General features: G+C 40.0%; 1 protein-coding gene across 1 annotated transcript; it reads left to right on the forward strand.

Annotated features, from left to right (window-relative positions):
- Positions 1-3,215: 3,215 nt before the first annotated feature.
- On the forward strand, positions 3,216-14,467 carry LOC308377292 (N-acylethanolamine-hydrolyzing acid amidase-like; the record flags this gene model as incomplete). The annotated part of the gene is made up of 11 exons (XM_080853875.1): positions 3,216-3,391; positions 5,788-5,952; positions 6,605-6,728; positions 6,881-6,971; positions 7,056-7,132; positions 11,263-11,435; positions 11,569-11,628; positions 11,711-11,777; positions 11,871-11,899; positions 14,006-14,069; positions 14,453-14,467. The coding sequence occupies 11 exons, from the start codon at positions 3,216-3,218 to the stop codon at positions 14,465-14,467; spliced, it is 1,041 nt and encodes a 346-aa protein (XP_080710001.1).

A 14,467-nucleotide genomic window follows, 5' to 3' on the forward strand; every position in this document is an offset into this window, starting at 1 on the left:
ATACCTTTTAGGTAGTTAGCTTGCTAGTTTAGGAAAAAGACTCCTTATTGCTGGTTTAATTACATGGTTTACATACATGTTATGTTTTTTATGTCTGATATTTTAAATGTGTGATATGATGACTTTTGCAGGGACAAGCTCTATGTTTATACTTCTTAACATTCTATTTGTAATTCTTAACATTAGTTTAACAGTGTACTCAGTTCATCACTGATATTGTTGTTTTGATACGTTTCACAATGTATTTCCTTACATTTTTCTGTATAACAAATACATTTTGTTGGTCTGAAGTCAAAGACTGTCCAGACATTTGAACTGTACATCTAGACTCATGATGTTCAATTCAATTCAATTGTATTTATATTGCACCAAAACAATAAAACTGTCTTCAGGCGCTTTACAGAGTCCTGATCATGAACCCCACTGGAGCAAGTATAAGACGACACCTCTTACAAGGAAGAAACCTTGAGCAGAAGAGAAACATCAAAGAGAAACATGTCTCTTACAAAATGCCAAATATAATGGATATAATACAATTATTACATTATTGTGAGAAAGTGCATATCACTGTTCCTACATCCCACCTCTCACCTTGAGAAGCTACTCTTTGTGTGCCCTTTTGGGTTTGCTTAGCCAGTGGAACCAGGCACCTATTAGCATGCCCAGCTTCACCCCCGGATATGCAAGAAGAATCCACTGCAGACCCAACTCTTCTAAATTCTAATTCAACTTCTTATGAAGAAAATCCCTCTTCCCCTCACCCCCTTTGGCCTATCTGGTCCTGAATACTAAAACATGGATATTACATCACTTTGATTTTACAGTTTTTTCTTGATTGCATTTGCTGTGTCTCCTCCTATTCTCTGTGTCTCCTCCTGTTCTCTGTGTGCTGTGTAAAATTATAGTAAAACAACAGAAAACTCTAAACTACTCAAGGTGTTCACATACTTTCAAGCAACACTGTATGTACTTAATGGATTTGGTGGATCAATGTGTACACATCCATCAGCATTTGTGAGCAAAGGTCTCTCTATAAGAGAGAGAATTTGGTTAGTAGACATCAATTTGATAAACAGATAAGGAGATCAATGTAGGTAAACAATATCAGTATCAGTATTAGCATTAACAATATTGATATAGAAGGAGAGGAAGATAGAGAGACTGGCAATGTGTAAGGGAATTTTGTTTATGTTTAGGGTGGTAGGATTCAATATTAGTGTACAACTGGCTGGCAACAGCCACAACATGCACCTCATGCTGTACCCGGGATCCATAGTGGCCCTCCCTCACAGTAAAACCAATGCTGTAGCGGTAAAATTAGAGGTGGGTAAACTATGAATTTTGTGATCATACAGACCTCGACTCGACGCGATGCAACACAAAGGGTCGCAACTCTTTAATGCTGTCCTTGCTATATTGCATTATGTTATCAGTTAAAGTCATATACAATCAATGTCAATGAATACATGTGTTTGTAGTTTGAAGTTTATTCAATTTCAAGTAACAGTAAAGAAAAGTATGTCAACACAACACAACAAGAGAATTGCTAGATTAAGAACTATCTAGATATGGAGTCTCCTTTTTACAGTAGTGCCCAGAGGGCCTCCTTGTCCTCCACCTCAGGTCCTGCCTTGCAGGGGCATGTTCTGGGGTTCATGGCTCCCCTGTGCTCGACCAGCCAGGACTTCACATAGTGGGTTGGATTGAATGTTGTGAGTGACGGGCCATTCAGGTTAATAAACATCAAGGACGACCCTTGGCAATGTGCCGACTGCATCTCAGGGGGCACACTACATGCATTAAGCTGAATCCCCTCTCACACCTGCCTATGTCTTCATAAATAGCCTTTAGCCTAAGCATGTTTTTTTCCACATTGAGAACTGACTTGTTTTCAAAATGATCCATGTTTCCAGTGTATTTCGTTTACAGGCTACTCTACACCTTTTCATGACTTCAAATAACGCATTGATTAATATAAGCATAAAGGCCTATTCAGTGAATCAACAGCTTTGCTCCCTGCTCATGTTTCTATGCGAGAGCACGGACGTGTCATCATGAAAGTAAAAAACAAATATATTTGACCTTGACCGCGAAAATGGAAGATTCTACAGCTAAGCTAAAACATTTCACTTAGCTATGTCTAACTGGCTTGCACATAATCTGTCTACAATTTATCCATGAGTAAGCCTTATCTGCAACGATGCGTGAGGATAATTACTGCGGGCATCTGTGGGAGTGGGAGCTCTCGATGCTCTTTTCAAAAATCGCCTGATATCCATGGCTAATTACCGGTAATATTTTCCTAACAGGTAGGCAGGCAGACTAATCCAAAATGTGAAGGCCTATGTGTTAACATCCTTCCCGGATCCTGATTGGTGTCGCCGCTGCAGTCACAAGGTAGGCTCCTGATTGGAGGGTCACAGACCATAATACAGCAAATGAAAATGATTCAGACTACAGCGTTTGTTCAACAATATTGTGCGTTTACCCGCCACTACAGCCGCCCTGAGTATACAACATGTGCTGTATGTAGCCCAGTTTTATTGATATTGAGAATTTGATATGTGTTTAGTTGTGATGAGATATGTTTGGTTATGTTGGCTGGCTTGGTGCATGGGAATTTTTAGTTATACAAGCATAGTAAAGGTGGCAGGATAAAATAGCAGGGTAATTGCAGTTCAGTACAATAGCAAGTTATTTGGAACAGTCACCTTTTAAACACATGGATAAAACATTTGCCTGCAGCATGAATCAGATTGTAGGTTCATTTACATAGTGACCCACTCCAACACAACTGGTGTAGGCAGTTTCCAACAAAATGGGCAGAAGAAGCTGAGTGGTACAGTTATCTTATCACGAGAATGTTAATGGCACTTTCTCTGTGTGGAGATCTATTTAGGCTATACACCCATGTTTGACACAGAACTCGCGATGAGATGTTTGGTACAGAGGCAATGAAGTTAGTTTAATTTTTCGCATAGCATACTGGCTCGAAACACTTGTATCCAACTGTCATTTCCACGTGAATGGTGACGTGCGAATCATCGTACGTCACTTAAACACAGGTCGATGTTTTTGCCTACCACATACACTTCTGCAAACCACCTGATGTCACTGTGCTGTCTGTCTTCGACGCTTCGGACCTTTTTTTGGCACAATCTGGAAGAAGCTTGAAAAGCTTCACAAAACTGTGTTCGCCCATCCTTACAGAGAACATGGCTATCATTATGGTAGAACTATGGATTATTAGTTTGACCGCGTTTTGTATTGCAGACGTTAGTCCACCTTTGCTTACTGTAAATCTGGATTTACCGCCAGAGGAACGATGGGCACCACTTGTGGAATTGTTCAACATAAATTTACTACGACAAGTTGCAGCAGAAGTAACTTGGTAAGTTGTGCATCACGAGTCTTTCGCCTCTAAGTGGTCTTCTTGCGCCTGGGCCTAAAACAAATGTTGTAACTCTGCAAATTAGGCTACTGCATATAGTAGGCTACCTAAATTCTAGTGACGGCGAGATGAAGTTTAATTTCCAGCCAAATATGTTGAAAAGCGGATCATTTCTCGAGGCACTCCAGGGACACCTGCTGGACAATGGAAGTACGATACGAGATGACAGAGCAGCCTGTACGGAAGTCAATGGGTTATCAGAAGCCAGATGCACATATGAAAGTCATGTCAAGTAAAGAAATATGCCTAGATTATTTTAAGCATTTATGGTTAGTGTTATTTTGTTATGAAATTGAACTTATAGTTTAGGTATTAGTCTTTTCATAGTAATTGCAATGCCTGCCTGTAGCCTATATAATGTAATGGAATACAATATAGCTACTGATAAGTGAATGTTTATCTAGGTAGTGTAAGCCATTTTGACATTAAAGGTTCTTTAAAATGACAGAGGGGAAAATGTATTTGCAAATGATCCGTGACAACATGAAATAACAACAAAATAATTAGGCTTGTGTTATATTTTATAGCTTACAATCTGGAGAAATCAAATCAATTCAATTCAATTCAATTCAATTCAATTCAATTCAATTCAATTCAATTCAATTCAATTCAATTCAATTCAATTTTATTTGTATAGCGCCATAACAATACAATTGCCTCTAGGCGCTTAACAGAGCCCAGAGCCTAAACCCCCTGAGTGCATGCACAACGGCAACAGGGGCAAGGAAAAACTCCCTGTTTGGCAGGAAGAAACCTTAAGCAGAACCACGGCACATAAGAGGGGACCCATCTGTCTGCTTGAGGTCGGCCGGGTGGAGACAGGAAGGTGGGACGGGGGGAAATTGGGAAGGGGAAGGGTTGTGTGGCAGAAGGGGAAAGGAAGCAACAGGGGTTATACACAGCCAACATTTAGTCACTGGATATAATAAGTATACAGACATCTGGTGGTAAATACATGATACAGGCAAGACCAGATTACTGTGCCAATAGGCTTACTGTTAGAGGGGTAGGGGATGTAGGGACGAAGAAACATTTCAGTGGTGGCAGTAATGTATATTGTATATAAATGCTGGCATAGGGTATTGGGTAGAGTAGATGTACGGCAATGCAGTGGCGGTGGGTGCGATTGGCCGAGGGTTCAGCTGTCCATGTGCGTAGATGCGGAGTGGTAGGGGTGAGGAGCGATAGTTCCACTTCCATCAGCGATTGGAACACGCCTGGCTCCGGAGAGGCAGTGGACCTTGCAGGGGCCGCTTGTTGAAGGGGGGATGTGGACATCTTGGGCCATTGAGCTGCCGATGTGCAGAGTGGTGGTTGTCACATCCAGCGGGAGAAGTCGTCGAGGGGATGATGACTGTGTTGAGGGCCCAGGATGGGGAGCAGGGCGGCGTGGGCGATGCTGGTGTTGCTCTAGAGCCGGTCTGCAGGGGCGTTTCGGGGCGGGCTGAGGAGGGGAGTCATCAGGCCCAGGGGGCTCCTCCTGATCCATCTAACAAACAGGAAATGACAAATCAATCTGCAGGTCTGTCAGTCAGGAATCAGCACAGACAAACACACAGGTGAAACATTTCACCAACCAGGGACATGTCACTTGTGTGTCGGTTTGCCTGTTGCATGTTGCGGTACTTAGATATGTTTAGTTTTGCTGGCATTGAGCATTTTGATTTCTGTTGTGTTCTGTTTGCTGGGGCCGTACATGCATCCACTCGGCAAACAGGAAACACATACGATGTTGCGGTATTTAATTGCAAGTAATATTTTAATTTTGATTTTTATTCAGCATTATTTGGGTTCGGATATGTCTGGGTGGCTGCTAGATATGTTTAGTTTTGCTGGCATTGAGCATTTTGATTTCTGTTGTGTTCTGTTTGCCGGGGCCGTACATGCATCCACTCGGCAAACAGGAAACACATATGATGTTGCGGTACTTAATTGCAAGTAATTGAAGTATAAGCTGTTATGCCGGGGCCGTACATGCATCCACTCAGCAAACAGGATACACTTTTAGCTAGCGCAGCAGGTGATGGGTTTGTTGACGCAGTTACTTTTGGCTGTAAAATTCGTTACATTGAAGTATGAGCTGTTATGCCGGGGCCGTATCAGAGTGCTTCAAGTTTGTTTAGCCTTGGTTCAAGGGTTAAATAATTACAAAACTCAAGTTTAGTAGCATATTCAGCCTAGAAACATACACACGGGCTATAAAGGCCATATATTATTAAGGCACTATTTGTGTATTACATAATGTTATTTACATTTGTGTCCAAACATGATGTGGGTTATTTTTGAGGCTGTGTGACAGAAAAACATAATTTGAACTATCTTGTATTGTATTGTAGGTCAATGGTACCAAAATGGGTTCAGCAGGCCGTTATACCCATTGTGAAGGCCCTTGAAAAATATATGCCCCCACCATATGGCAAAGAGATACAAGGAATGGCATCTTATTATGGAACTAACATTTCCAACATTATTCTGCTCAATTTTGCCTATGAATTTACAGCGTAAGTATAATCTAAAATGCCAAAATATTGTATTTTATTTGACTTTATTCATACCACTTGGTTGAACTATACAATAGTACACAACTCTCTAATTCTAATAAAATGTTATTGTTTATATTGCTCAATATAATCTTTCTCTGCCGCATATATTGATTACACATGGTTGGGGAAGGTATATTGGGTAGCTCTTTATTTTCTTTTCCAAAACATATAACACATTATAAAATGGTAGAAACAGGACTACGCCACTTAATAGAACAATTACACAGTGTACAGTCTACTTTATATAAAAACATGTTCTCCCCAGTGATCAAAATGTTTGTGTGTAAATCCTATAAATGGTTCCCATTTAATCAACCAGGTGTATGGTTGTTTATTTTTATTATCATCTGTCTTTCTCCATTCTGTTTGTTTGACTAGAGTATAGATCAAGCTGGATTCTCTCTGATGAGAGCCCTCTCTACCCGTCTCCAACCCCAGTAGTCAAAATAATCATATAAACATGGATAGCCAAGAAACAGTTTAGCCATCTTAACAAGTACAGTTCAGTGTTGTTGGTATTGAAAATGTGTTCTGTATCATAAAATGTTATATGTAACTTCATGTAGCGCTTCATTTTTCCTGAACATTACGCTGTCTTCACTTACGATAGGTTTTGCACTAGTGTTATAGCTCAGGACTCGAAAGGAAACCTCTACCATGGTCGAAATCTAGATTATCCCAATGGTATTCTCAGAAATGTCACCATTGATGTCAGTTTCATAAGAAATGGAAAGGTAATGTCATGCAAGCCATGTGACAGTTCTAGAATGATATGTCCTGTATTTAGTTGTACCCACAGTCTGTTAAAATGGAAAAAATACTTCTTTAGTTTTTCTCAGTTTGTGATTGTTCAAGTTTCACTTACTATATCTATTTACCTTTGCAGGAGTTGTACAGAGGAACCACGTTTGCTGGTTACATTGGTCTGTGGACGGGACAGAGTTCCAAAACATTTAGTGTGACGGGAAACGAGCGCTGTAGGAATGAACTCTTCAGTTGTCATATTGTACATACCAAGTAATCTTGGTAAGAAATGCATAACAGTGTCTGTATGTTTACAGCAAAAGAAGGCCATTGGTGGGAGAATCTCATTGCTGCAGTGATGAAGAACATGCCTGCTGGCTGGTTGTTGAGACAGGTGTGTTCACAATTATATGAATGATTGAGTGGTTAATTGCAACATTTCAACTGTCCTTGTTCAGATGATGTCTTCCCAGAAGCAATTTCTGTGTCTGTTTCATAGGACATTTAACAGTGGCCCTGAGAGCTCAACCCACTGCAACTTAAGAAAACATCATCAATTTGAAAATACATACACAGCATTTAGAATATGCACTGCAAATTCAGACGACACAACACAGAAACGTGCGGCAAATTCAGACACGGAAGGGTTTACAGAGGACACTTACATAGAAGTGATGAACACGTCTGGATTATGTGAAACATGCTATGTTAGCTGGAAAAAAAACGTTAATGCTTACTTTCAGTTACCCTCACTTTGATTTTTTTTTGCAGTTAGCAAATATGGCTTTTGGATTCTGTGTAAAATATTACTTGGGAGAACAGAGTTGGAGATAAAATCCAGGCTAGGCTCTGCAGTTATTTTCGGTGAACAAGCCAGAAAAAATACACATCATTGTTTAGACTTTATAAATATCTTTACATAGAGATGTAGTGACAATAAACGCTGCAAGACTTTATTTTCCTTCTTGAGTGGGTTCCGTTCTTCTTAGGTAGTATCTCTGGCTTAAATCTCCCAAACTAATCAGTGCCATGAGCTATGATACAGACAAGAAATAACATAATTAACTTTACGCTAGTGAACACACGCGAGTGAAACTCATCATTAGAGCTTAGATGTATTAACTAAAGGAAGAAAGGAATGTCTTTGAGCGTTTATTGATTGATACAGTCAAAGCCCACAGCCCGTTCTCAAAGGAGGTGGTGGTCGTGGTCATCATAGACATGTATACATGTCTATGGTGGTCATCGCCAGCCATGCTTGCCCTTTGGGTTAAAAAAAAGTCACTGCCAGTAATCACAAATGAGCAGAGGCGTAACTATAGGGAGTGCAGGGAGTGCAGCTGCACTAGGGCCCGTGGCGAAAGGGGGCCCGTCCTCAATCTCAACGCGGAACAAGTCATTGAAGAACTGACCGGGCCCCCCGGCATGCTCGCCGGCTCATCGAAAATCGTGTATGATCCAGTCCCATCAATTCGCAAACATTTCTCAATTACGGTGACAGTTATTCACAAATATGAGCTATCACTTGCCCAATAACCATTTTAACAATAGTCAGTCTTGACAACAGCAAATAATTAATTTAGCCTCATTTGCCTTTTGCTGAATGAAACGAGTCTCGTTTTTATTAAGTAATATTGCCATCGAAAAATAGCAAGGATGTGTCGGTAATTTTGTTGTCAAAGATTCTATAGCCCACCCAAACATGTTGCGATTGTTTCCCATCCTGTGTTGTGCTGCATTGCGTGTTGAGTAAGCGATAAGTAGGCTACCCCATGCCCTTCGAACACAAAAGTGGCTGCATGAACGCAACGAGCAGGATGAAAGGGTGGCAAAACTGCCAAAATTATCTTCATTTGGATTTGTGGCGAAGAGTGTTCAGGAGAACGCTACGTCTCTGACCCCCAGCCCAACGGCAATGAGGCCCACCAGGGTAGGCCAATCACTTAGCGTTTACTGTCTGGTATACTGTCTGATATACTGTCAACTCCCATAGTTCACGTCCTGCTTTTCAAGCAGCGATCTCTCAGCAGTCATGAGTGCAACAGGTAGCAAAAGCTCAGATTGTGGATAACCACTTGGTTACATCAGCATTTGGTGAGGTGTGCAAGGCTCTACTATTGTTTCTTACCGTAGAATGCCATTCTAAACGTCATGCATGTTACGTTTTATAATACGCCTAATCATAGACATCCTATGCGCCTAATGCTACTTGAAATGTATTTTTTCGCGTCAATGTCGTTAAAAGAATAAGTTACTTTGCGCATAGGTCTAACAGATATTGTTGGAGGAAGTTTGTTTTGTAATTGGTTGCAGCAGACGAGGCGCTGTTGAGCGGCTGTTCCCATAAATCCATGTAAATGTTCGTAATTCACAATAATGTTTGATAACCCCCTGAAGAAGTGGTATTAATGTTTTCCCATGTGTTGTCTATCAGCTCATTATACACTGCTTCTCCAAAATCAGTTTGATCGGTGAAATACTGTGTTCATGGGTGCTTTCATGACAACATATTGTAGCAACCCTTAATGTGTATTGTACATGCGTCTCACTAGACTGCAATATCAAGTATTAAGTATTTAGGCATAGATATTTACTAAGAAAATGGTATGGTCTATATAAACCCAATGCATTAAATGAGATAGTGATAAGCTAAATATATACAAAATCTTCATTTATAGGGTACTTTCTATTGGGAAGTAGCTGTCCCCAACCCTGACATCTAAATTTCAATTCCTGTAAATAACACTTTTCATTTTTTTTATTTTTATTTTTCAATTATCTAATTTCAAAGATCTTTAGCCAGAATTGTCACTACCGAAACAGTCACTACCTAAACATATGGTAGTGACCTGATGATTTCGGTAGTGACAAAATGAAATGGTATGTTCAATTTCATCAATCAACAACTCTGGAATCAATATGATCAGTATTTTGCATTTTACAAAGAAATATTGCACTTAGATTTTGATTAATTGTTTTAATTGAACTTGGAAATTTGGTAAAAATTTCATTTTTATGGATTTCATCGTGAAAACCTTCAAGAAATATTTGTAAAAATAATCTTCAGAGAAGGGAAGGAAACACAATCTGAACAGGTCAATAATAATACTTTTTTACTATAGTAAATGTGATGTGATGTGATGTGATGTGGAAGAGGAAAAACATTCCAACACATTCTGAAAATACAATATAAAAATGTACTGTTCTTTTACTAGATATGTGTACTTTAGATATGCTACGATATACATACGGACAAAGTTTTGGGAATAAAACATAAACAAAATTTCAAATATTTTCGACCTGACTTTGCACCAATTCGGTAGAATGGCCCATATACTTAATTATGCGAAATGCAAAGTGTTTTGAGCTTTTGGAGGATAGTCTAGGTAATTCTTTGCAGTCATCTGACTATGTCAAGGCATTCTCTATAACTGCAACTTTATTGATGAGACATGAGGAAGAACTAAAGTTCTTGAGATTACTTGGAAGTATGCGCTCCCAACCATTCATCAGTTTGGAAAGGAATGAGTATGGTATAACGCATTATAAACTGTGCTGATATACAACAGTGCAATCGTGAATAACCCGGGGGTCCCCATTCCCCCATACCAATGTTGAGCCTTCTCAAGGCATAATCAAGGTGAAAGATTCTAATTATTCAATGACGAATTGTGATCCCTCACTTCTTTGGGGCGTGCATGAGGAATTGATTCCCTATTTTACTTCCACTAAAAGCTTATGAAAACCTAGTACACCAGAGCCCCAAGTTGGACTTGTGATGGGAGATGTCTTTGGTATGGGATCTCTGGTGGTTTCTGTGGAGCAGGTGGGCCAAAACGTGCATAAAAGGTGTTGAGTTTGTCGGAAGAGAGGTGGCAGGCTGGGCATCACTGCTATTTCTCTCTTTGTAGTCTGGTGATGGAGTCCACACCATCTGTTTGGGGTCAAGGCCTCCAGGTCCCCAGAGCTGAGACAGAGGCTGTGTTCGAAAACTTAGATAGCTGTCTTGATCCTTGATCTCTCGTTGGACAGGTGTCTGATGAGACACGTCTTTTCGGGGAAAGGTATCTCAAAAAAAGTCTTTGAGATAGCGTGTACGATAGCATTGAGATACTTCCTTAAAAATGACCATTTCAAGGTATCTTAACCTGCTGCCTGTGTACCTCCAAAATTTGAAATGCTTGAATGTGAAGTACTATTGCAATGGAGCAGCTCCTCCCATGCCGCATCTCACAACTCTCACACACAACAGACACTAAATAACAAGCTAAGCTAACGGTCTAAACTGAATTATACCTGCAGTCACTTGAAGGAAAAATTCTACTTTTGAACTTATAAACCTGAAAACATTTGCAGAGGTCCAGACCTGGGTGACCCCATAGCTGCTTACAGCCATGATCCTAACTGTTAATATTGTTCTGAAGTTTTCACGTTGTGCTTAAAACCGTTAAATATAATGCAGCTGCTCATGGTCAATTCCGTCATTGCAGTGTTAATGTTTTACCGCTCATGTACTGTTCAAAGACTTTGGAGGAAGCTGCCAACTTCCAGGAGGCTGTGATGCGCCTGTCCACGGTGCCCCTCATTACCGATGTGTACTACATCATTGGCGGGGTTCATCCAGGGGAAGGGGTCGTGGTTACCAGAGATAGAAGAGGCCCAGCTGACATTTGGCCTCTGGATCCCCTTAATGGAGGGTAAGACACAAGGAGTATGTGGTCCTTTCAATAGTTGCTACTTTTATAGCACAATGTTTAACTGACGAATATCCCTTCTTACTTTTATAACACAATGTTTTACTGACGAATATCCTTTCTTACTTTTTTGAAGATGGTATAGAGTAGAAGCCAACTCTGACCACTGGCTGCCTGCTCCTCGTGATTATCGAAGGTGTGAGCCTAATGTCTGAAAATGACCCAGAGACTGGTACGTTAAAGGACATATAACTAACTCACTACTTCATCTCTTTCAGATTTGCTGCCAGATGGACATTAAATCGTATCGGCCATGATAATATTAACCTTGAAACGCTCTATAAGGTCATTTTCATTACATTTGCTTTAAATAAAGAAAGTATTAATACGTAACCCAAAATATGTTTTTTCACTCTTTCTCTTCATATTTAATTACAGGTTTTGTCTGTTGTCCCAGTATGCAACAGGTAAAAAAGAATTGTAACATGTCAGGTAGTTCAGTATACTCACTCTTTGTCTTGCACACATCAGTATACTAATTATTTGTCTTGCACACATGGATGTATTTCCCTGTCAAGTTTATTCTGGCTTTCCCTGCCATTCTAATATATTTGCCTTCCTTTTGACATAATGCTTTTGTGTATCAAGGAATATCAGGACCATACACACAACAGAACAAAGTAAAATCAGGAATGTTGTACCAAACCGGGCAACCAAATTTCGTCAAAATAGATGGAAATTTGACAGCAAGCACTATGACAGTTGCAGGGCTCATTGGAAAGTGTTAGGTTTAGTAATGAAGTGTATAAGGCGGGTCTGTGGGGCGTATTGCTTCTTAAAGGTCGAGGTGAGTGGGGCATGTTGTCACACAGTTGATCTTACAAAGACTGCAAACAATATCAACTTGGGGAAAACATGCCACATGAGACACCCTGATCTTGGCCACATATTTCATATTCATTAGATTGACATAGAATATTTCATTGCAAAATGATTAGCCATTAGCTTTAGAGTGCCGTCATTTCCAGACTATTACCTTCCGTTTATACATTGATTTTGCTAAATTACTGCAGTCCTGCGGTTAATACTTGGGTGCATCCTATACACGGGAATGCATTTTCATTCACCTGGTAGACCAAGTAACATGCGCAGTAACTTTGCCAGATTAAGTGTGAATAGGTCTCTCTCTCGCTCTCCCTCCCTCTTTCACATACAAAAACCACATCGGATAGAGAACACGTTTTCCTTCACTCTCAGTCACATTCAGTCTTCCATAATGATGAAGTAAGGAGTGTTGTGTATTCCTACCAGATTATATTTAACTACATGCTATGGAGTTCAAACATCTGCAAGAGGTGTGCGGGGTCTCATGCCAGTTAACTTGGCTATGAACTATCCTAGCTATCTCTTGCATAGGGAACCATGTTAACAGTTGGCAGCTGCTAGCATGTGATGAACTCGTGTTAACATGTGTGAATATAAACTTGTTAATATATAGTGGCAGCCCCTGAGGGTTTCTACCTTTCCTATTATAATTGTATACGTTCAATTGAGAAGACTAGCTATCATCTTATGCAAATGGAACTCACTTAACCTGTTTAAACATTTTCCTTAGCTAGCTAGCTAGCAATAAGATTACTATTGCAACCAGGCAACACAACATGAGCTGCAAAGTTTAATATTTCAAAATCAGCTTTAAAGTGGTCCCTTTGCAGAGAAGTCACCCCTCCCCTTGTCCTACTCGAACACTTACAATTCCAACTGCAAGCATGTCAGAAAATCATCATTTATGGTACTAGGTCATCTCTCCGTACTTCTGTCTTTCTTTTCTTGCCTTATTTAGCAGTACAAGCAGTTGTAGGTAGGTGGATCTTGACATTCTGCACTTTCTTTGACATTCCTGTGGGACTTGCTTTATAGCAATGTGTATGCCTAGCCTTGTAGAAGACTCTGTGAATGGGCAGAGTGTACACAGGTAGGAAGGAGGGCAGTCGGATAGGCCGTTCAACAGTTTCATCCACGTGTTTTACAGCCCTGTAGTCCATCTGCAGCCCACAGATGACAGAATTGTTCTTTTTGTTGTCGGAGCATTTCATTTATTCAATGCCTCCGAAATAAATTGCCTGCCCTGCCTTAAATGTCTTCTGACCTATGTTTATATTGAGACAGCGCCCCTCGTTTTGGAGGAATTAACCTGTGAGGCAAATCCCCCGGCTCTGTATACACTGTATAGTGCTGCAATGCATTTATAAGTCAGTATGAACTATAGAACTGTTGAAATCTTTGAAAGGTTTAAACAATAAACAATATTCTTGTACACCTGACCTGTTATATAAATTAGTAATACTATTGAAGAGACTGTTTCATGCTGCAAGCATGGGTTGTTGTCATGCAAGTATCATAAATTCAATGAATCACAGATATTCAGCAGGACAGGGACATCACTGATGTGCTGTTAATGAGGAGACTTGGTGTGTCCAATAGGAAGTCAAGAGTCATCATGTCAAGAGGAAGGGAAATATGATCATGCAGTCAGATCCTTAATGTTTTAATTTCACTCCTTCTATTTACAGGGGAACCATTTACACAACAGTGATGAGTGCTGCGGAACCTGAGTACAAGACTGTGTTGAGAAAGGTAAAGGAAAGTCTTCATTCAGTGCTCATTCATCCAATCTTATTGTAAAAGTCTTATTGTTCTATATGTTCTATATTCCATATTCCATACATGATGGTAACTTATTAACTTTACTTCATATTCACAGTGTATGGATTGGGTGGATTAGTAGAAATGGACAACAACCTTTATTGACTCTATTTTTGAATCCATAATGTGAATGGCCAGAGGTCCCTCTATTTTAGGTAGTGTTATAGTAAATGAATGTGTACTGTATTCAAAAGCCTATAAGTGTATAATGTGGTTACTGCATTTGGTATGTATGTTTATCATATGCAGCAGATAGAACACAGTTGCCATATTTTAAATTTTGAAGCTTCAAAAGTATCGCTTTTTGCCCCTAGCTCTTGCCTGAATGA

The sequence above is a fragment of the Sprattus sprattus genome, assembly GCF_963457725.1.
Source record: "Sprattus sprattus genome assembly, chromosome: 16".
Classification (NCBI taxonomy): domain Eukaryota; kingdom Metazoa; phylum Chordata; class Actinopteri; order Clupeiformes; family Clupeidae; genus Sprattus; species Sprattus sprattus.